The following is a 22680-nucleotide window of genomic DNA, read 5'->3' as shown; positions in this document are numbered from 1 at the left end:
CTGGGGTGAGAGTAGGACTGGGATTGCAAAGAACAGGGGCTCTGGGATCTGGGTTTGAATTCCCATCTGCCACTTACTTACTGTCTGGGTCGCCTTGGGAAAGTTACCTAACCTGCTAGCGCCTGGTATCCTGAGTGCACAATGGGGGTGACAAACACAGGGTGGCTGTGTGAACTGGGATGAGTGATATGCACCAAACACTTGGAACAGGCTTTGTACAAACCAAACAGTTAAAAATGTAAGCTTTACTCATTTCGAATACTATCAACTATGACGGTAATTAAGGTGAGCTGCCACCAGCATCCCAGGGGCACCTGCTCACCGGCTTCAATTTATTTCCAACCTATCTTATTATTGTCTTCAAATAGGCAGACTTTACTTTCTTAAGACTCTTTGTTGAAACGGCAAGAAACTGCTGACCAGGCTAACCGGTCTGTGCTCTCACCCACCAGCTTCCAAGTGCTGCCAGGCTGCGAGTTCCTTCCTCATACAGGGTACTCTGCCCCCACCCCTCCCTCAACCAGTCCACAGCCTATAACACAAAGATGAACTTGCTACAAACATGGAGTGCTCTATTTTAAAAATCTGATGCTCCATTTCAAACATTCAAACAGCTATAAACAGAAATCATAGGATAGGTGAAACTGACTTTTTAAGGTGATTTCCCCACAACTTCCCATTCCCTTCCCCACTCCACCTTCTCTCTAGTTCCAGATATATCTAGCAACAATGGCAGACCCCCTACCAGCAATTCCCTGTAGCAAATGAGCTCAAAACCAGCCCACAGCAGCAGACTGTGTGAGTAAACACAAGGTGTCTGCTCCCCAAACACCGTGCCAAGAGACGCCTCACAGCCAACCTCTTCCACATTTCTGCTCCTAAGCTTCTCGTGTACAGAACTTGATGACCGCCTCCCATCCCTCCGCCCCAGCTAAGAAGGTTAGTGGAGGCCAAGGCTGTTGGTTTTTCATGATAATTATCTCCATTGGAAAAGGACTTACCCTCACTGACTTCAATCAGGAGTTAGGCTTCAGGAGACACAAGTCTTAGGAAAGCAGAGCTTAAATCCTGCACACTTCTTTCCCCACTGGAACAGGTGATGCATGGATCACTAAGACCTCAGTTCCGTAACCTACCTTGATGGTCTTCACGAGGTTGGCAGTGCTGTTGGCGACTTCCTTGGCTGACTGGACAAAGTGCCTCTTGGCCACTGGGTTGGCCGTCTTGGACGAGGCGATGCGGCAGGCATTGCAAAGGGCGGAGGTGTGCTTGGCGACAATTGTGGCCGCCGACAGAACCTACAAAACACGGAGCCGGGTTGGGGCACAGCATACTCAGTGCAGCGGGGTCCAGGTCAGAGGGGTCCACCCTGGTCCCGAGCCCTGGATTCCTCTTCAGCTCACCTATCTCGGGCCCGTATAACGCGCCGTGGGTGTCTAGCTCTGCCGCCCCAAAGCCACACCAGGAAAGCAGGGGGCAAGAATGGCTAAGCAAGAGAGAATACACAGAAGGAAAGGAGGTGCCACTGGAGTAGTGGGACAGTGCTGGGCTCCAGAGCGTGTGAAAGGAGAGGTAGTCAGCTCTGCTTCAGGGCCCCCCACCAGGAGGCATTCGGTCCGGGGTCTAGGCCAGCACTGCCTGACCGAAATGTAGTATGAACGACATATGACATTTTATTTTATTATTATTTTTTAAATATTTTATTTATTTATTTGAGAGAGAGACTGAGATAGAGAGAGCATGAGAGGGGGGAGGGTCAGAGGGAGAAGCAGACTCCCTGCTCAGCAGGGAGCCCGATGCGGGACTCGATCCCGGGACCCCAGGATCATGACCCGAGCTGAAGGCAGTCGCCTAACCAACTGAGCCACCCAGGCACACGACATATGACATTTTAGACTGGCTAGTAGCCACATTAAAGTAAGTAGAGAAACAAGAGCAATTAATTTCAATAACTTATTTTTTTTTAAGATTTTTATTTATTTATTTATTAGAGAGAGAGAGAGAGAGAGAGAGAGAGAGAGAGAGAGAGAGACACAGCAAGAGAGGGAACACAAGCAGTAGGAGTGGGAGAGGGAGAAGCAGGCCCCCCGCCGAGCAGGGAGCCCGATGCGGGGCTTGATCCCAGGACCCTGGGATCACGACCTGAGCCGAAGGCAGATGCTTAACGACTGAGCCACCCAGGCGTCCCTAATTTCAGTAACTTATTTTATTTAACTTGACATATCCAAAATATTTCATTTCACCAGGTAATATCACCTGGAGTCCACGTCTAGATGAGGAAAAGAAACATCAAGGTGTAACAGCTCCTTCCTTGTCTACAGGGAACTGTGGGCACCTGAGTAAGGGGCCTGGGTCAGGCATCTCCTGGGCCCCACCACTCTCTTGAATCCCCCCTGATCCACTTTGCTGAAGCTGGTAACACGCCTTTGTCCTTAACTGGATACGCAGAAACGTCAGGTACCCTAACGTCTTCCATGCCAGTTCTCAGGCTCGTAGGTAGGTCTGATGGCCCCTGTATTGCCTCCTTCACTTGGGTCCTCCTCCTGCCGGAAGAATGCCGGGCTTGGGGTTCACGGAGGACGTGGCACTCACAGGCCGCCTCTGGTAGCACTATGGGTTGGTTCCTGTTCCTTTTAGCACACGCTGCTTAAGTTACTGGGACTTCATGCCACTTGGATACGGAGTGTCACCCATACTGTCTAGTCCTGTGGGTCCTTTTGGCACTTTGAATTCTGACCAGACTCTGAGGCCTGGCTCAGGACCACCATCTCTGTGCAGTGAACCTTGACAGGCCCGCACAGAGCTCAGCACATATTCCTCTGTGCATCTCGGGTGCTGTCATCATACCCCGACCACCCCATCTTCCAAGCCTTAATGAACAGAGGAAGAGCCAGGACATGGAGGGGATCAGGTCTAACTTGTGTTGACCCTTAGTGCTGAGTACAGAACAAGCCCTCCACCTACGTCCTCTGACCTGAATGAAATCATGAGACTCCTGATGAATCTCCCGACGATGACTTCATCCTATTGCCCACCAGCACCTCGTTTCAAAGCACTGACACACTGCCACGCTCACCACATTTTGCAATATCCCCCGCCAAGTTGTTATCCACAGGGCTGCCTTTAGCTGGCTTAGCAAGCTCGGAAAGAACAGTATTCTTCCGTAGTTCCTCATGGTCTCTCACAAGCCCCCTACGAGAGTTTAAGGACTCACAGAGCTCACAGCCTTGCCCTGTGCTTACCTGTGACGGGCTGCTGCCGGGGTCCACTAGGTTCTGGCATGCCATCTGGATAGCCTGGTTAGCCCTGGCAAACTGGATGGGGTCCACGAGGCCCTGATGTCCCGCCTGGCTATTTGGATCAGAGATGCCCACCAGGTATGCAGCCTGGAAAGGGAGAAGGAAAGCGCAGCTCAGACTCTCTGTGCTGCCAGATAAGCCTGTCGGGGATGATGGCCCGGCAGTGTGCAGGCCGCGTTCTCAGGGGCTCCCTGGTGCAGGTTGGTCAGGGTAATCTCACCAGTAAGGGTTTAAGGACAAACGGGCTGATGGCGGCCGAGTCTCCTGCAGCCTTCTGGGAACAAAGTCTTCTGTTCTGAAAAAAGCCTCAAGAAACTTTCCTATGGGGCCTGAACAAGGATGAATGCAGCCCTGTGTGCTCATCTTAGGACCATGAGGGGCCCAGTCTCAGTGTGAGGCTGACTCTTCGGCTGGCAGATGGTATAGGCAGAAAAAAGGGGGTGGGGACCAATGGCACGGAGCCGCTGGGTTGGCTAACCTTGGAGCTTGCCGTGCATGGGAGTTTCTCATCTCATAGCCAACTGCATCCTTATTGTTCAGGCCAGTGTACCCAGGAGTAAGGAGAGTGAGTAAGATGGCTCAGGAAAAAAAAATGCACTATTTGGTCTCTAAGAGGACAAGAAGCTCTGAGAGAAGATCTTCTCTTTAAACCCTTTGGATAGTCAAATCACAGGGAGAATATGAAACTGTGAATGGGAATTTTAATCTTAAGTCATTTCCCAGGAGATTTGAGGGGCAGGGTAAAGATAATGTCATCCCCCAAACTAGGGATGTTTCCCTTTGGTTCAGTAAAATTTTCCAGTCTCAACGTAACAGTCAAATGATAAATCCTTCAAGGTAAGTGCTGACATGAGCCCAGTAGTTATTACAGATGCACAGGACAGTTGAACCAAAGCAAGGAACATGCCCGATCATGTCTCTGCAGGATGGTATCTAATTTTTTCTCCCTCTGATCCTAAGAAGAGCATGACTAAGATTTTTGCAATTTTAAAGCCTCAGAAAGAATGTGAATTATGTAATACTCATTTTTTCCCCCTTAAAACCACTCCTCTCTAAAAGTGGTCTTAAAAAACCTCCCAAATCTGGCCTCTGAAGGCTTATGGTGGGTCTGCAGTGTTCTGAGTTGCACTGCCCTCACCAGGCTGCTGTGCTCCTGGGGGGTAACTGGCTGGTGCTGTGTCGAAATGGCCCAGCCAGCACAGGAACCTCTGCCTTTACCATGGTTTCTATGATGGTGGTCAGGGATGGAGTTGCCCTTGGAGCTCCCCCGTGCCTCCCACAGGGACAGGGTACTCCTGGTATCCTCACTCGAGCACAGCACAGAGGCACAAGACACAGGCCTTAAGGCTGGAAGGCCTGCATCAGGGGTCCTGGGGGCCAGTCCCTTACCTGGGCTGCAGCCTCTGTCAGCCCACAGAGGGCCTTGGACGCAATCCCCACACACTCCCCAAATGCAGGGAGGTCCCCGGTCTTGGCGTTCTGTGAAATCCCTGCCATCGACTCGCCCAGAACCTGCAAAACCACCAACCAGTGATACTCGCGAACCAGCATTTCTTCCAGCCATGGGGAAAAGGGTGCTACACTTCCAACTTTAACATTCAAGGCCACTTAATGTACACGATTTGCCATTATTTTTCTTTATATGCATTAAGAGGAGATTTAAGAGAATTATATCATTTCTGTTTTATAAAGAGAAATGAATAATGAAATCATGAACCTTTCATCTAAAAACTATCTATATCTTGGGGTGCCTGGGTGGTTGGTTAAATGTCCAACTCTTGATTTTAGCTCAGGTCATGATCTCAGGGTCCTGAGATTGAGCCCTGCATCGGGTGGCTCCAAGCTCAGCACAGAGTCTGCTTGGGATTTTCTCCCTCTCTCTGCCCCAACCCCTTTAGCCCCCTCCCCTGCCCTGCTCTGCTCGCTCACTCTCTCTTCAAAAAAGAAAAAAAGTTACCTAGATCTCAAAGAGCTACAGTTAATATATACAGACCAATAAAGTAAAATCTATACAGGGCATCTCAGAGGTGAATGGTCTCAAGTGAGACCTGTCAGTACCCAGAAAAATCAGACACATACACTGAACTGCAGGGAGTCACACCCAGGAAAGCAGAAGACATACCCTTGCTGATATTATTCATTTACTTATTGACAGTAAAATTTAAGTATGGCTTTGTTAAAAAGTGTGTGTGTGTACATAGGTAGGTGATCTGAACACTAAGACTATTTCCTAAATTTTTAAGTATTTCCCCTTATTTTGAAAATCACTGATGTCTTTTTTTCTCCAGAGGTCTTAAAATAAGAGCTAAAAGGGATTTTAATGTTTAGAATCCAACCCAGAGAGGCTGAGCCCCCTACGTAAGGTCACATAGAAGGTCACACGGGCAGGGGCAGGATGCCTGCCCCGGGGCTGGTGTTCTGTCCTCCATGGGCCTTGTCATGCCCCAAGAGGGCAGGTCCTAGTCCTCCTTCCCAGGGTCACAGATGATGGAATGGAAGATGTTGAACACAACCCTTTAGAAAGACTACGGCACTGCCAATACAGAATTCTTCATCAATAAGCCATCTGGGACAGGGAGAAGATTCCCTAAAATTGCTTAGATACACAACACAGTCCAGTGCACACGAAGACTTGCAAAGCAGAGAAGTTAGAAGGCCTTTGTACGCACCGTATTGTCCTTCCTATCAAGCTGCCTCCCTCTTTAGGAAGGAAGAGTTTCTTTGGATCTAAGTGTGTAAGACACATGCACCCTTCCCTTAGGCCATCCAGAATTCCATGAAGGGTGCTGGTCAGAACAAACTCTATGCTTAGCCCATTGCAAGGCATGCCCCTCCTGACATCACCAACACAGCTGTGTCCCCAAAGCTAACGTCAGGGTGACGTAGACAAACACACGCTTGTGCTCCAAGCACAAACTTGGTACTGGCGACTGTTCCATATCCGCTTGTCTCCCTTGTATTTCATTTTAACCCGGTTTTGAAGCATTCTCAACAACTTTGGTATTGCCATCATAGGTTAGTGCTTCTCAACTTTTTAAAAAATCATTATTGCTCCACTAAGAAATCTTTTTAGCCTCCCTGCCCCCAATTGCTAACCACATCAAAGTAAATAAGAAGAAATAAGATTTTGTTGAGCAAGGTTAAGATGTGGCAGGGGGTAGGGACACAAACTATTGCAGTATTTAAATTTTCTCACTCCTACCTCCCAAAAGAACCCCCAATTTTTCAATTATCTTGAGAATGATGCCATTAATGGATGGCCAGAAGAACAGACAAGGGGGTCTCATCAAAGCCAAGGTCCCTGATGGGCTTTCCCTTGCAATTCAGTCCCAAATGAAAGAAATCCATGATTTGATTCACAGTAAGAACCATTTACGATATGGTATAAGCACTGTATCTCTAAGTGTCACTTCTGGACTGCATTGGCAGGAACCTAGGGACCTGTCAGAAATGTACAATCTCAGCCCCACCTCCGATCTACTGAATCAGAAACTCAGGGGTAAGGTCCAGCAATGTGTGTTTGACAAGACCCCTAAGTGATTCTGATGCACAGTCAAGTTTGAGGAGCACCTGAGCAAAGCGCTCCACCGTCAGGCTTCGTAATATATGCAGCCACACAGAGAGGCCAAAGACAGATACATACAGAGCATGTCTAGATCCTTCCACACAATGAGGAAGAATGTGAACAGCACAGAGAGGCTTACCTTGGAGTTTTCCATCACACTCTCAATGCAGTCAAAGTAAGAGAGGTCACTCACAGGTTCATTAGGATTGTCCAACATCCCCTTGACAGTCTACAGAAGGAAAACACAACTTTAAAAGCAAGCGAGTGTTACAGAACCAGAGAAATTTCAACGTAAAATACCAACTGTCGACTCCCCCTCCACATATAGGATTCTGGTCATGATCACTCATTTATCCACATTCTTGAGAGGAATTTAGATGCTTTTATCTATGACTTCAGATTTCCTGCTAGCAACACAACACTGATGGCAGGGAGAAGGATGTCTCAGGTTAGCTTTGACAGAGAAGAGTCTCCTGTTTACAAATCTGAAGGAGAAGCATGGTATCCACAAAAGGGAGAGATTTTTTTTTTTTTCTTAAGAAAATCTAATGTGTACATGAAGACTTGCAAAGCAGAGAAGTTAGAATTGACCAATGCAAGGCAATGGTCAATTAGCATAATTTCTCTGCTGGGTAACTCCAAGGAGTTTACAATTCAAGGACACATTAACTCATTTCTACTCAATGAGGAGAACCTTCAGTTTTCAATTCTGGAACCTTTTAATGCATAGGCATGAAAGAAGGGAACTCCCTAAAACTGCCCACTGGGATGGTTCATTTGTTTCTAATTCAAAAAGTATAGAAAACATTCACTCCTATTTAGGTATCCCTCAAGGAGCAGGGCATGGGGCTTGCTCCTTTGTCTCCAGTCCACTGAAAATCATCGTGAGCTTGCATGTTGTAATAATCTCCAACAGTCACGTATGAGGGAATTTTCCAGCGGAGGTAAGTCTGGGATAGAGCCATCCAACCTCCTCCCCAGTGAGTGAGAGTGTACATTCGGACCCAGCAGCCTTTGGGGGTACAGCCATTTGAGTTGCCAAGGATTGGGGGAGGTCATGGTGGAAACTGCTGAGTTACTAAGATCCAGGAAAGAGGGCAGCATAAAGGAGTGCATTTCAATGAAGAACCTCCTCCCCCTCTTCACATAATCAAAACTGTTTTAGTAATAGCAGTCCCGAAAGAGTCATAATTTTGGCAACCAAGGATACCGTTAAGGGACAGAGTGTTTGTATCTGGGCCTACAGATCTGATTTGGACCAAAAGCCCACATACCGTGTTTGTGGATGTGAACAGAACGGGATAGGACAGTAATTAACCCAACATAGGAATCAGGCTCCACCGTTCTCAGAATGCTTTAGTCCTCCGGTAACAAGCCTCTTCCCACCTCCAGCTGTGCTCACTGGCCAACTGCCACCAGCAGACTGGGCCTCAATCAAACCCTTCAGAAGCTGCAATCAGACCCCCGCTGGCATGCTGGGTACTCCCGTGCTAATCATCCAGAAAACTAAAGGTACATTGGATAGAACCAACCCATATCCACTGAGATATCTAATTGGCTATTTCAATACAACCTGCACTGGTTAGGACTGCTTTACATACAAGTGGGCACAATGATTTTCTGTTTACCTGTGTATGTCCTAGGGGCACAGATGAATTTTCCATTATAAATAAGCCCTAAGTATGAATATAAATTGGAAAGCACCCACACTGTGTTCTGGGCCACCACAGGTCTCATAGTCACCTTGATTGGGTAGTAAGTATTACTCCTGAGTTTCCACTAATGTGCCCCCTACAGTGTCTAAAAAAAAAATGTATGTAAAAATCATTTTTACTCAAAAAGAACATCTAACCCAGCTTCTCCCAACTGTGCCAGCATAATGACTCCAAAACTTTTTTTAGGTAGAAACTGCTCATCTTCAGCCTACATCCAGACCTCTTCCTATTTGAAATAGAGTCCTTTACAAAATAACTCTCATCGTAGTGGAAAAAGGGGAAGCAGAGATGATAATCCCACCAAATCCAATTTTTCTTCAATTCCTTCTCACTTGGATTGAAACTTTGGCCTCAGTAGTCTTCTAGGAAGGACATAAGGCAAGAACAGAGGAGAAGAAACTGACCGGTTCTGGAAAGGACAGAGAGTCACACCCTCTTAAATCCCCAGCAGCCTTTCTAGGGACCTACCTCGAGCTCCCGTAAGGCATTATCACATTCTTTCTGGCCTGGAGCTTGCTGGGTGCACAGAGTGATGAGCTGATTGATGCTCTCGGTCACAGCTCTGTAACAGAAACAGATAAAAGGTTTTTGTTTTATTTTGTAAAGATCAACAGTAATTTCCCCAACAATGTTTTGTAGGTTCACCAGAAATACAAGGAATTCATTATAAAGGCTGGGGTCCCCGTGAGAGCTCTTCGCCAAGGCTATGAACAACCAAAAATAAACTACAACCAGCGAAGACAGAATGAGTGTTCCCACTCTGCCTGTGATTACTCATTTGATTTCCCTTTCAAGGGTACTAATGGTTCTTTTAGGAGAGTAGGTCTATCTTTTAATATATTCATAGGAAAGAATTCACAACAAAGTTGCAAATAGCAAAAAGATAATTTAACACTGTTTTTAAATATCCTTCATTAGCAGTCCATAAGGAATAAGATGATCTGAGGCTCTTTTGGATAGCCTTTGTATAGTTTGGAGTGTTTTATATATTTTAAAACATAGCAGGCATACATATAGTAAACTGTGCTCATGATTTTAAAATCTCGTCTTTCCATGAAATCCTACATGATTCGCTAGTTCCTAGAAGCTATCCCCAAATTATTCTTTAAAAGAGCTCTTTTCTTTAACATTAATAGGAATTAGAGACTCTTGATTTTATATGTGTTTCTATTCTTAGAACTTGAGAAGCAGCTCAGAGTTTTTTCTACATTGGCAAGGATTCCATCTCTCCCGAGCAGCCTCTGCTTAACTCCTGCCTAGGTTAGGCCATAGTTCATTTAGAAAGTCATGGTCCATTTTAATTTTTTTTTAAAGCTGTGAAAATGGGTCCAGGTTCTTTTTCTGTGGAGGGTGGGCATGGCTTATGTAGGTCCAATTAATTATTCACCAGCACCCTTCATTTAAAAGGCTCTTCTTTCTACATTGCATTGCTTTTGCAACTTTGTTGACAACCCCTGGGCCATATTTATGTGGGTCTGCTTCTGGACTCTGTTCCATTGACCTATGTGTCTAATCCTTTGCCAATACCACAATGTTTTTATATTAAGTCTTAAAATTGAATACCCTTGTGTTTTAGAAATGAAAAAAAAAAAACAGAGATAGAGGAGAGAACTCCTTAAGGGGATGCTACAAGTAAGGTGCAAAAACAACACTCAAACCCATGACTACCTGACTCCAAAGCCAGATCCATAGCCATTTTTCTGTATGGCGAGAACTGGTCCATACTCTGGCAGGGCCCTGAATTCTATTCATAGTTACTAACCACTGCAGCTAACCCACAACTTAAAATAAAACAAATAAAAACAAAATAGAGCACACTTGCTGTTGTTAATCATTAGCACTGCCTAATATAAAGGTGTCTCATTTTATTAAATTGGCTTTGCAGCTTCCCACAGAATACCAAATTAGGTGGAAAATGATGTTGCCAAAGTACAAAGGCAATCAGCTTAATTATTTGATGAGGAGATACTGTTTTGAATTTTAAATTTAGCTAGGGCGGATGGGAGGAAGAAGAAAAAACATTCCTCAAGAAAGAATCTCAAAATAGTTTTTGTAAGATTGACTCTAGCGATTCATTTATTTGGGGCAAAGTGCTTAATGAAGGTTTCATACAGAAGCACTGGGTTCTCTGTGCTGGAAAGCAAAACAGTAACAACCGAGAGAGCAGGCAAGGTCTAACTCTGGGCATCTTGGAGGGTGTGGTCCATGATGTATTTTCCAGAAGGGTCCCTCGGAGTCCAGAGCCATGTTCCGGGTGGTAGGCTTCAAGACACACTTCCGAGTGGACAGGTGTGAACGTAATGAAGGGTGCAGAATGCCCTCAACAGTGCAGGATATTTCCACGTGTCACACAAGCGTTCCCTTTAGCTTATTTCTTTCAATGCTTCCTGTTTATCTCCATTTTTCTTTTAAAAAACCTTGTTTTCATATATAGATTTGTCCATTAGAAACTGTTTATGGTTGGGGAATCCAAAGAATATACAGCTGCTTATTGTCCTCGTCTTTTATAGATTTTTTAGATGTGAAAATTTTTCAAATAAAAACTTGGGCTAAAAAACCCCAACAGACTAGCGGTTTGTGGTTGGATAATCCATAAAAGTGCCAGCACAGCACGGATGTCTGAATGAGTCACTGGGGTAATACCGATCCATGATTATGGAGCATGATTTAGGTATAATTTATCCTCATAACTCATTTTAGAGTCTGGAGTAGATAGCAGTAATAAAATAAGTGGCCCAGAGGCAAAGGGTTATGTAGATTTGACAATGAAAAATAGTATTTTTATGCTTCAAACTATAGCAGTTAGTTGGAAGATCAAAGGATTAGAAGCAACCCAAATATGCAATGACAGAGGACTGACTAAATAAATGTATAGTCTACAATGGAATTCAGGGTGCCCATTAGAAGTCATAATGCATAGCATATTCCTAACATAGAATATTCATGATTCACAATTAACAAAATTTACGAAACAGTATCAACAGTAGGAGCCCACAGCGGCAAAATTAAACATATATATACTCAAAAAGTGACAGAATGACATACCAAAGAGTTAGATTTATAATATTTTTTAAAGTAACTTTATTATTTTTAAATAAAAAATTTCAGTAAATCCAATAAAAAATGACGATTTAGCCAATTTACACTGTCACAAAGAGAGGGCCAAAAATAGCAGCATCCTCCCTCTGTTCTATATGAATCCAAATAGGCCTGAACCGCAGTTTTAAAATATTTTTCCACAATTTAAAAAAAATGACTAAAGCTGCACAAGCTTATTTTTTAAAAATAAAAAGAAGTTAAGCAACCATAATTCCCCCATCTAGAAGTAGAGTTTACTTGTGTTTCGTTCTTTAGGCATAGCCAGCCACTCTTTTTTTTTTTTAATTGGAATCTATAACCTTAGATCTTGAAAAAAAAAAAAAGGCCTCTAACCCACACATTGTTTAGTGTTCAGAGATACTGACTGAATTGATTCAACTAGTTTGGGAGCTATGGAGGGAAATTCTCAATAGATATGGAGATGGGCCAAGGGTGAGAGAAGAAAATCAACCAATTTCTGCTTCTGAGGATCTGTTAAGCACAAATCATCTGATAAGGAGCTTGGAGGGGAAAACACCAACATCAGACATTTCCCTTCCTCAAGGGACAACGTCCTTAGGCAGGAAAAAAAAGAGCACCCCAAATTCCACACGTGCGTATTCCCTGGGTCCTGCTCTGTACAAGATATGGCAATTAAAAAATAATATAGTTTGTCTCTCTAGGAAAGCAAGGTGATTGCAATCCGGCTGGAGAAGCCGGATAATGAACAGGTAAGACACAGAGAAGGTGAAGCCAAAGGAAGCAGTGAAGGCGGGAGCACGTCATACAGGATCCCGAACCTCCGAGAGAGGCCACACACGCTCTAGGCTTGTAGGGAGCACACACGGAAGGCATGGGCTCTGCATGGAAGGGAGAGCTCGATGTGGACTGCAACAGTCGGAGAAGTCAGTGAGATCCTGATTTGGATAAAGGGAAGAGAATATTCCAGAGGAGACCAACAGATGGCCTAGTTTATATTTTTCTATGCTACAGTGTGGAAGCACTGCTTGCTGGCTTATCCTTTTTCACTGTCTCTGGAGACAGGAGGAAGCCTGCCTGGCAGGAACCTCAAAACAAAGGGCAGCCCAGGAAGAGGAACTGCCTGCAAAGTTCTAGGGAAGCCTCAGGGGACAGGAAGGCAGCAGAAAAAATAGCTGGGTCCCAATGCTGGCAGCGACAGCCATGGATGTGAAGTCTCAGCCAGGGCGTCCTTCTGGCCAGCATGACCATGGTGTGAGCGCTGGAGCAGGGGAGGTGCTCAGAGGTAGGATGTGCCCTCCTTTTTCCAATGCAACCCGGTTTTCCATTTCTTTGACTAAGTTCAGGCAGCATCAGACCAGCCCCTGGCCAGGGAAAAAGCTGTTGAAGGGTTGACAAAAGGTCTCCAGCTCTACCCAGCTCCTCAGAAGAGAGTCAGAGCTCACCACTTACACAGGAAAAAGACAAACAAGCCGGGCACTAAACAGAAAATGACTTCATCTCCTCTAAGCATCAGAAACCAAAGGACTGGGCTCCTCATGTGTACCTGGGCTCCAATGCAGAATGAAGAACAGAGGGAAAGGGCATACCCACCTGCTTTTCCAGAGAGAAATCTTTTTTCCCAAAGCAGGAAGAATCATGGAGACCATCAAGAACAAAGGATTCAAGTCTACGGAGGTAGGAGCAGGGCAGGGCTGCACTGGTCCAGGTCTAGGTCCCCACAATGGCATCAATGGGGCCTTTGGGGACATCCACATGAAACACAGGCAGGGCTGGGCTGTCCCAGGAACAGGGAGGGTGGTGGGACTGAAGATGAGGACAACGGCAGTCAGATCCCAGCTGCTCAACTCCAAGAGCGCTCACATGCCGGGCTGCTGCAGCATCCAGACGGAATGAGGTGAGCATGCTGTGTATGTGCACGTCCCCTGCCCTAACTCGACCCGGCTATCCCTGTCTTATCCCAGTGTGCGCCCACCCAGCCCGCAGTGCTGGGCCCAGCCCATTTCAGGCACGTGGTAAAAATCTGTTGAATGAATGAATGAATGCACGCCAGCTGTGCAGAGCTCCACCTCCAAAGAACAGCTTGCCTGACTCACTTGACCTGGCCGGAGCTTCCACTAGGAAACCACCTCAAGGAGCAGAGCTTCCCCACATGTGCCAAGAAGCCAAGGAGAAAGTGCAGGCATCTTCTGACAACAGTTCCATCCTGAGACAGTCATTTCCTGTGATGATTTTTAAGCACGTACTTGGCTATGAAACCATCAGGCTGGAACTCCCTGTCAACTGCTCAAAGCCAGGACAGAAAGGGGCAAAGAAATGGTCATTACCTCGTCTCCAGGCCCCTTCCTCAATGTCACCACCAGGGGGCCTTCAGACACCCACAGAGCCATGACACCAGCCATAATCCTTTAGGGCCTGCCTTTCCTTCCCTACGTGGCTTGCAAAAGGCCAATTTACACTATCCCCTTCTTCCATGATTTAAGAGAGTGAACAGTGCATTCTAAGCTGGAAACTGTGATTTTGAAATGATGCAAAAAACTGAAGATAACGAAAAACATCTGAGTTCAGATACCTGGAAACATCAGTTGCCCTATCCAAAGGCTCTTTGTAGGAAAAAGAAGAATCAAGAGAGGGTTTTATATGAGAAACAGCTGCTCAACAGAGAGGACATCACACCTCCCTCCTCAGCCCCCACCCCTCAGAGGGCCTCACCAGCACAGCCACAAAGCGGAAGATGGAGGCAGGGAGATGGGAGGGTATTTTTCCAATCTCCTAGTGGCTCTCGCTACTGTTCGAAGCTGAAGTATATACACCTAGGAATAACTACAGACACTCAAGGGCTTTCAAGGGACCTGCTCTAAGATGATCTAATTCCAACCCCTACCACCCGCAAACAATAAACAAACAAATAAATAAAGCACTACAGACCAAGAGGAGACCAGAGACCAGTTTTAACCATAAGCACCAAGATATATTGTATACTGATGAGAGCTAACAAGAACTTAGCACTTAAGGATGACGTAGTACCCACCCCCATGTTGCAGATGGGAAAGTTGAGACAGGTTGAACAATCCAACCAATGTAACCAAGTGTGTCAAACATTAAAGCCTGGACTAGAATTCAGCTCTCCTGACTCTGAACTCAATTTAAAAAGACAGCCATTGAGGACCCAGAGAGAGAAAGACATGAAAAAACAAATACACAAGTAAACAAGCAAAATCAAGTTGAAAAAAAAATCGAAAAGTAGAAATCAAGCTATGCTTTTTAAAAATCACTAATTTGCACATTCTGAAAAGGTTTCCAATTATGCTATATATCCTAACTGCCTGCACTTCATCTCTTCCTGCTGTGAGCTTTCCTATACACAAAGTGACGCCAAGCAATGCTAAGAGAACAGGCCCACAGCCCTAGAGAAATATCAAACACCCTGCACCCTCCTGGTTCAGGAAAATGAACGTGGGCTTGCTAATACAAAATCTTCCCGGGCTGTCACTGCAGTTTCTCCACGGACCGGCATTCAGTCACTGGTTATTGAACGAAACTGAAACAGTGGCCCTGGAGCGGAAGTTGTGTTGTATTCACCGCTTCCTTGGGTGAAAACAGCGGGAAAGGACACTGGCACCACCCCAAACTCAATAGCTGACTCCCACCACTACTCCATTCACCTGAAACTGGAGCCCTTCTGCACGTGACAAATGGAATAGGTTTAAATTCATCTCATTAGCCTTGATGCCAGGCACACAGTAAGTGCTCAAGAAATGTTGAACGGCTTGCTGGGTGGTGTGGGTGTGTTTTTTTGTTTTTTTTTTTAATACTTTTTAGTATTTTCTGATTTTTTTCAAGGAGCACATACTACTTTCAGCATTGGAAAGATATAACACTCCTTTAAAAACATCCATTTAAGCCATCATGCTTATAAATCAATAGGGGCCTTAAGTCTAAGCAAGCTGAAAGGCTGTAAGAGAAGACAGAAAACATCTTTAGTGGGGAAAGCACATGAGGATGAGCCAGTTTAATCAAGTGCCAGAGTCACGACTCTGCCTCTGACAACATAAAAACAGCACCACGGCTTTGCTCCGCCAGAGCAGCAGGATGTCAGGCCTGTCTCTCAAACACTGACATTATTTAACCACACATGAAAGTACGTTTTGTTCCACTCTTACCTTGCAGCAGCTGCCAGGAGATTTTTTGCATTGGGGGCTCCTGGATCCACCGAGAGAGACTTGGCAGCTAACAACAGCTTGCTGGATGCCATAGAGATATTCTTGAGGTTGCCTATCACTTGGATCTGGTCTTCTTTCGTCTGCAAAGTCGAAAGGAGGCAGAGTAATCAGGGACTGTCCATTTCTCCCGGGCAGCATTCACAGAGCTGGGAGAAGCATCTTGAAATGGAAGCAAGTTATCTACAGAGACTGCATTAAGCCCCATTAGTCTGCAGATGCCTAACTGGTAGAGACACTGCCCCGTGTCTACCCTCCCCCAAACAGATAGCCACACCAAGATGCCCGCAAAGGACAGAGATCCATCCCCAAGTGGGTCAGCCAAGAGCTGTGCTGTCTCACAAGTGCAAGCATTGAAAGTGGGGGAGGGAAGGAGAGAGAGGGAGAGAGAGCACCAGCACATCAGTGCACAGACCAGGCCAGGATTCCAGCGTCTTGCTCAACAATGCTGGAGTTGTCAAGGAGCTCATACATCTCAGCCTGGCACAAATGCCCGGCACTGTCTCAATATTGGGAGCTGACTGCACCCCAGAAGTTCCTGACTCGGGGAAAGACACATTTCTCACCTGGCTGACTTCCTATCTGAGAAACAACCATTTGTAGATCACACAACAAGAGACACCCTTGGTGTCTCCTTTAGGGAGTTCACAGGAGCTCAAGAAAAAACAGCTCTGCAGGCTGACACCAGACCAGTCATGTTCCCTTGTTCTGAATAAGGGCTTTATCTGTTCATCTCAAGGAGGTAATTTTTTTAAATGATTTTATTTATTTATTTGAGAGAGAGAGAGAGAGAGAGAGAGAGCACAAGCAGGGGGAGTGGCAGGCAAAGGGAGAGGGAGAAGCAGGCTCCCTGCAGAGAAGGGAGCCTGATGTGGGGCTCGATCCCAGGACCCCTGAAATCATGACCCGAGCCGAAAGCAGATGCTTAGCTGACTGAGCCACCCAGGTGTCCCTCAAAGAGGTAATTTTTAATCATTTGACACTTGGTATTAGACATAGCCCCCTCCAATGCGCCCAATAAACCTCAAACACATTGTTTTTTACTATATTATACCACGTATGAAGTACAGGACACAGAGCTGCCCTCCCTCCGAAAAGCTTAAGTAAACCATGAATCCTGCTGGATGATCGTGGGAGGTTATCCCTCATCTCTAAGAAGCATTTCACACATAAGCTAATAGCGTCTTTAGGAATGCCTGGCCTGTGAGGTCACAGAGCTTTCTAAGCAGGAAAGAGAACACAAGAGTGTGACCTGCTGACAGGGTTCCCTATTCCTATTTGCCCACCGCCTCCAGGGCGGACAGTCCACCAGAATAGACAGGCAAGGGTCCGCTCCAGGCAGCCACCGCCACACTCACCTGAGCTTGGCCCGCCATCTCAATGCCAGCATCGAGAAATTCATCGAAATCATCACTGAACTTGCCAGAGGCTGCGGCCAGTTCTCCGCTCTGGCCCCGGGTGGCATGGACCACTTCCCCCGCAGACTGGTTCAGATCAGCCGCGGCTTGGTTCAGCTCACTCTGGGCTTCCTGGAAAGGCTTTGTGCTCGGAGGTAACTGCAGTGGGGAGAAGAGGCACACCCCGTAAGAAGCTTTACCTCGCATGGGGGAAATGAACGAAGGCTCTGTGGAGGGAAAGACTCTCCCAGGGCTGCATTTCTGAGTCATCTAGACTAAAAGGCTCTGTGTGGTCTGAGGCCACCTATGTTAAGTCTGACCTTTAGCATACAGACATTATTTCATTCACTGAAATTTACTAAACACCTCTTCAGTGCTAGACAACAGTAGATGTAAAAGTGGTCTATCCTTGGGGGCTATGGTCCCCTCAGTAGCAGAGCCAGGATTCACACCTGGGCAGTCTGACTCCAGGATCCATGCTCTGAACCACCACTTCATTTTGGATGGAACCTCTCAAAGGTTTAGCTTTCTAGAACGAAAAGACAGATGCTATTAAACTTCACATCCTGTTCTTCCAAATAGCCACCAATTTTATTAGTAGCCTTTGCTCACATAGCTTTCGTGTGGATCAGAAGTGTCATTGGTGGAACTATTCCTATTTGTTCCAGGGAGTTAAGCTAGGCTCTATTAGTCCTACCATGTACACTGCTTGAGGACCTGGTATGTGCCAGGCACCAGGCCGAGAAGAAATGAATGAGCCCAAGCTCCACCCTCCCACCCCCTCCACCCCACTGAAAGGGGCTCACAAAACTGGGAATGGGCTCCAAGAGCAAGTAGATTCCTTAGACTACTCACTCTCTCAAATGTCTTAGACACACACATCCCTCCACCACCTGACCGTCCCTGCCCGAGATGTCCTGATAAGAAGTCAGAGGATCACATACCCACCTTTCCTGTTTTCACTGGGCTGACCGGAGAGCAAACAGCAACATCGACTCAAAGAAAAAGTAAACTTTTAAAGCTCCACCTGGGAACTTTGCTGATGGCAAAGCAGAACAAGGAAAGGCAAACTGGGAGGCAAAACGGGCCTCCTCAAACAGAGGTTAGCTGCTCAGAGATCCCACGGAAGGAAGAAGCCTCCTCTCACACCCAGGGTGAGCCCAGCCCCCAAGGTGCCCCTTCTCCATGCAAGGCCTCTCACCGAGTCCACAAGCAGCTTCTTGCTGGACTCGCCAATGCTCTTCAAGGCCACGTCCACATCCTTCTGCCCCGGGAGACAATTCACGCAGTTATTCAAGGAGTGTGAGACGGCTTTGGCCACCTGCATACACACAGGGAGAAAAGCTCCGTGAGAGAGCACTTTCCCAACCCTGCTGCAGACGTGTGGGGAGCCGGCAGTGATAGTACGCAGAGCTGAAAAGCATCGGGAAATGATCTGCCAGCATCCAGCTGACGCTGTTTGCCATTAAGTCACCTCGCCGAGGCCTCTCACTGGGGTTAACATCCTGTCTTGGCAAAGGGGCTAACACAGTGATATGGTACGCCTTACGTGCGCCCGGCACCAGGCTAAGTCACGATTCTGTGACTCAAACACAGAAGTCTCCAATATTATGTCAGGTTCCACAACAAAGAGAGCCGCCACCAAGATAAACAGAAAGAGCTCCCTTCTTGAGAGCCCCGCGGAGGCTACCGAAGTGGAAGGAGGCCTTGAGTTCTTTGAGTCACAGTTAGGTGTCACACTCTGGGGCCATCGCCCCCAGACCACACCCCGCCCAAGGGCAGGCAGGATGCTCTGAGTGCTTCCAGACCAACTTGGAGTTGCCCACATGCTGTCCCTTTAGGATGGGTGAGGGCTCGCTGTTTGCACTCAGGTCAAGGGTAAGGTCTTTGGAACTGTGGGCTGTGTCATTCCCTTTAACTAGACCATCTTCTTCCCAGCTTCCTGTCTAGAACTTTGCCCAGATGGCCTCTAGCCCACTAGTTTCATTAGGTTGGCAAAGACTCATCCAAAAAGGCAGTAGAGCCAGACTAAGTAGATCTACCTCACCTCCCAGACTAGGAAGAAGACTATACTTAAGCATGCACGGGTCCCCAACAAACATGCCCCGAAATTCCAAGGACAGATTTCAAAAGCGTCCCTGCCCCCATACTCTCTGTTGACTCAATTAAGCAGATCTATTTTGGGGGGTACTAGGCAAGACTTACAAAAGTGGGAATCGTGTATGGCCTCCACTGGCATAGTACTTTGGGAGGTTTTGAAAACACCCACTGATTGAAAAACGTTCACACCGGGAAAAGAATGCCCAGGAGACAGCCTGCCAACATGACCACTTCAGTGATGACCATCACTGCCAATTCTGGGCCTCACCTGAGCTAGTCTCTGCTGACTCTCAGCATCCCCAGGTGCAATCAGGGCCTGCTTCGCTTCTTGGATGAGCATGGCGGAGCCTTCCATGACGTCTCGAGCAGAATCTAACATGGCATGCGCAGCTGCAGGGTCGCTCGTGGATGCGGCCACCCCACGGGCAGCCTGGGCCAGCGTTTTCAGAGCTTGGGCTGTCTCTCTGGCAGCCACCCCTGGAAATGAAAGCCCACCACACTTTCTATAAGATTCCACCTAAAAGTCACACTTTACTTGAAAATCAGCCACTAGACCACAGCTTCCTAGAAAGGAGAGCACCCTCTGATAGTGTGTGGTCCAGGTGGGGTGGGGTCCAAATGACTTATCAAAAATGTGAATCGCTACGCTTCTCCAAGTAGCAGCCCGTACCACTGGCTCTGGGCCAATCTAAGAGACGTATGATAGCAAGCGCCATGCGAAAAGTAATTTTGCTCTGGCTTCACCCGCACACTCTGCCCTGCATGTCCACAGGCCCAAAACACCAAAGTGCAGGGGATCAAGGACACAGACGAATCATTTGGATGCACTTCCCTTCCCAATTGTTGTTATTGGGGCACGACTTCTATGCAAGAAAGTGAGCAGTGCACATGGGCAGCTCGGTGATTTTTTACGTGTTTACAAGCACGTAACCACCAACCAGATGGCAACAGAGCAGTTCCATCGCCCGTGTCCTTCTTCTGCCAAGAACCTCTCATGCCAGAAGTAAGCACTGGTGTAGCTTCAATCACCATAGACTAGTTTTACCAGGTCTTCAACTCCTTGTTGATAGAACCACAAGAATGTATTCTTCTGTGTCTGGTTTCTTTTCCTACCAGAATGCTAGGAGATTCACCCATGTTGTCACATTCATTCCTCTTTCTTGCTATGTCGTATTTCATGACACGAAGTCACCATCTGTTTATCCTCTCCTCTGCTGATGGCCATTTGGACTGTTTTGTGTTTGGGGCTTTTAGGAATAAAGCCACCAAGAGAGTTCTTTACATGCATTTAGGTGGCCAGATGGAATCATTGCTCTTGGATATAAACCTAGGAGCTGAATTGCTGTGTCACAGAGTAAGTTTAGCTTTAGAGGACACTACAAAACCTTTTCAGAATGGTTCTACCATTATACACTGCACCAGCCATGTATGAGCGTTCTAGTGCTCTACATCCTAGCCCAAACTAGCTATTGTCAGATTTCTTATTGTAGCCACTTTGCTGGGTGTGCCATTGTAGCTCACCGAGGTTTAACTTTTATTTCCCTAAGGAATAATGATGTTGAGCACTTTTTCATACACTTAGTGGCCATCTGGATAGCCTCCTCTGCGAAGTGGCTGTTCATCCTTAAATTCACTTCTAAGGATGATGGGACTTGGTGATACACTATGAATAGAAACTAGTTCTTAGAAACTATAGCAACACTTCCCTTAGAATGAACATGCACCTTTGTACGTGGCACCGAGTGCTTGGCATACCCAAGAAGAGGATGAAGACTAGAAATGCCAGAGCATGTAACAAGAGAATCTGAACACCCTGAGAAACGCTGAGGAGCCCACCTTCAAGCGCATCTCACTGGACTGCTTCACAGATGAGGTCCAGCACTGAGAGGTGTCTTGTCCACTTTCAGAGGCAGTGCCAGAGCTAGATCTGAGGATTCTGAGCTTCTGGGTCAGACTCTCTGCACAGTGCTCTTTGGGGTAGAGAACTATGAAGGATTCTTGTTAGAACATATACCATCCGCATGAAAATGACACATTGATGTCTCGCTCACTCAGCTTTGAGGTGACTCTTGTCTAAAGGCTTCAGCTGGATGGTCTCTGGGTGTCCCCCTGAGGCCACCTCTGACCAGCTGTTGCTTCAGCCATGTTAGCACAGATGCAGCAGGTGGTCCTCTCCTTACCATAATGCAATCATGCAAAAGGCCCCACATCCATAAAACAAGACAACTTTGCAGCGTTGCAGACTTGTGAATCTGTAAATATTTAGTAAGTCACGCAGCTGGGATGTAACTATACAATCTAATCAGGGCAAATTACAAAGCTGCCCATCTACCATTCATCACACGGCACTTCTGAACAGAGCCCATGGTATGGAAGAATCTTAAACAAAGTGATTGATTTTTTTTTATGGCAAAGGGGAAGCCCAGAAGAGGAGACACAAAGATAAATAGAGTGAAGGTGAAGGAGAGAAACAAACTGAGAGCAGTTAATTCCTTTTTATGTTTAAGCTTCTGGCACAGGGTTGCAAGATGCCCTTGCTCAGAAAGGCACCACATGTGGTTTAAGACCTCATCTAGCTCCGGCTCTGCTGCTGATTAGCTGTGTGGCCCAGACTGCTGCCTTTACCCTTGGGGCCTCCGGTTCCCACAGGTTTTAGGAGAGGCTGAGATCACCGCTCTGTTGAAAATTCTAGGCTGTCATTTCTAGACATCTCCTCCTGCCTTTCCATTTATTATAGTCTCCTGAGTCCATTTCTATTTGAGTTGTATATGACTTTGAAAGAATAAAACATTTATCATACACAATTAGGAAAGTCACATTTATGCAAAAATCAGTTACTGAAAAACCTTTTACAGACTCAGACAATTTTTTAAAACGCAGAAACCAGAGGAGCTGAATGACAAAAGCTTAGGCTGATCTATCCCACGTGTTTTGTGCTGAGGACTCACTATGAAATCCCAAGGCACCTCGAGAATCCTCTTTGGAGGGATCAGGTTTCCAAAAAAGAAAAAAAAAAGAGGAAACTACACCATCAAAGGAATGAAACAAGATGACGAGAGGCTGGGGAGCCCAATGAACATCTACGGCTATACATGGCTCCGTTCAGAGTGACTTCTTAAAGGTAGTGATGACCCTCATCAGGGTCAGGTCTCCAGGCAAATACCACCCTCCAAATGAAAATGTTCCTACAGTCCAGCATATGCTATAGAGTCAGAACTGCCAGTGGGAAACTCAAAAGCAGATCACTGTGGCAGTAACCACAATCCTTTGAAGACACAGATTACTTTCACAGTATTCTTGCTATCTGGATCTTAAATTACTTTCAGG

General features: G+C 46.4%; 1 protein-coding gene across 1 annotated transcript in view; it reads right to left on the bottom strand.

Annotated features, from left to right (window-relative positions):
- The window catches only part of TLN2 (talin 2), a 203228-nt gene that overhangs the window by 94452 nt on the left and 86096 nt on the right, over window positions 1-22680 (bottom strand). Inside the window, exons 26-34 of the mRNA XM_028100406.2 lie at window positions 19622-19830; window positions 18455-18574; window positions 17215-17412; window positions 15800-15939; window positions 9048-9141; window positions 7004-7093; window positions 4689-4811; window positions 3243-3386; window positions 1137-1298 (exon numbers count right to left, since the gene is read on the bottom strand). Of these exons, the coding sequence (XP_027956207.1) occupies window positions 1137-1298; window positions 3243-3386; window positions 4689-4811; window positions 7004-7093; window positions 9048-9141; window positions 15800-15939; window positions 17215-17412; window positions 18455-18574; window positions 19622-19830 (1280 nt within the window). The remainder of the gene's footprint in view (window positions 1-1136; window positions 1299-3242; window positions 3387-4688; window positions 4812-7003; window positions 7094-9047; window positions 9142-15799; window positions 15940-17214; window positions 17413-18454; window positions 18575-19621; window positions 19831-22680) is intronic.

This window comes from Eumetopias jubatus, unplaced genomic scaffold (assembly GCF_037043125.1).
Source record: "Eumetopias jubatus isolate StellerSeaLion01/CBP00866 unplaced genomic scaffold, mEumJub1_p1.0 scaffold_7, whole genome shotgun sequence".
NCBI lineage: Eukaryota > Metazoa > Chordata > Mammalia > Carnivora > Otariidae > Eumetopias > Eumetopias jubatus.
The sequence above is the reverse complement of the archived record's forward strand: the minus strand, read 5'-3'. Positions and strand labels throughout refer to the sequence as shown.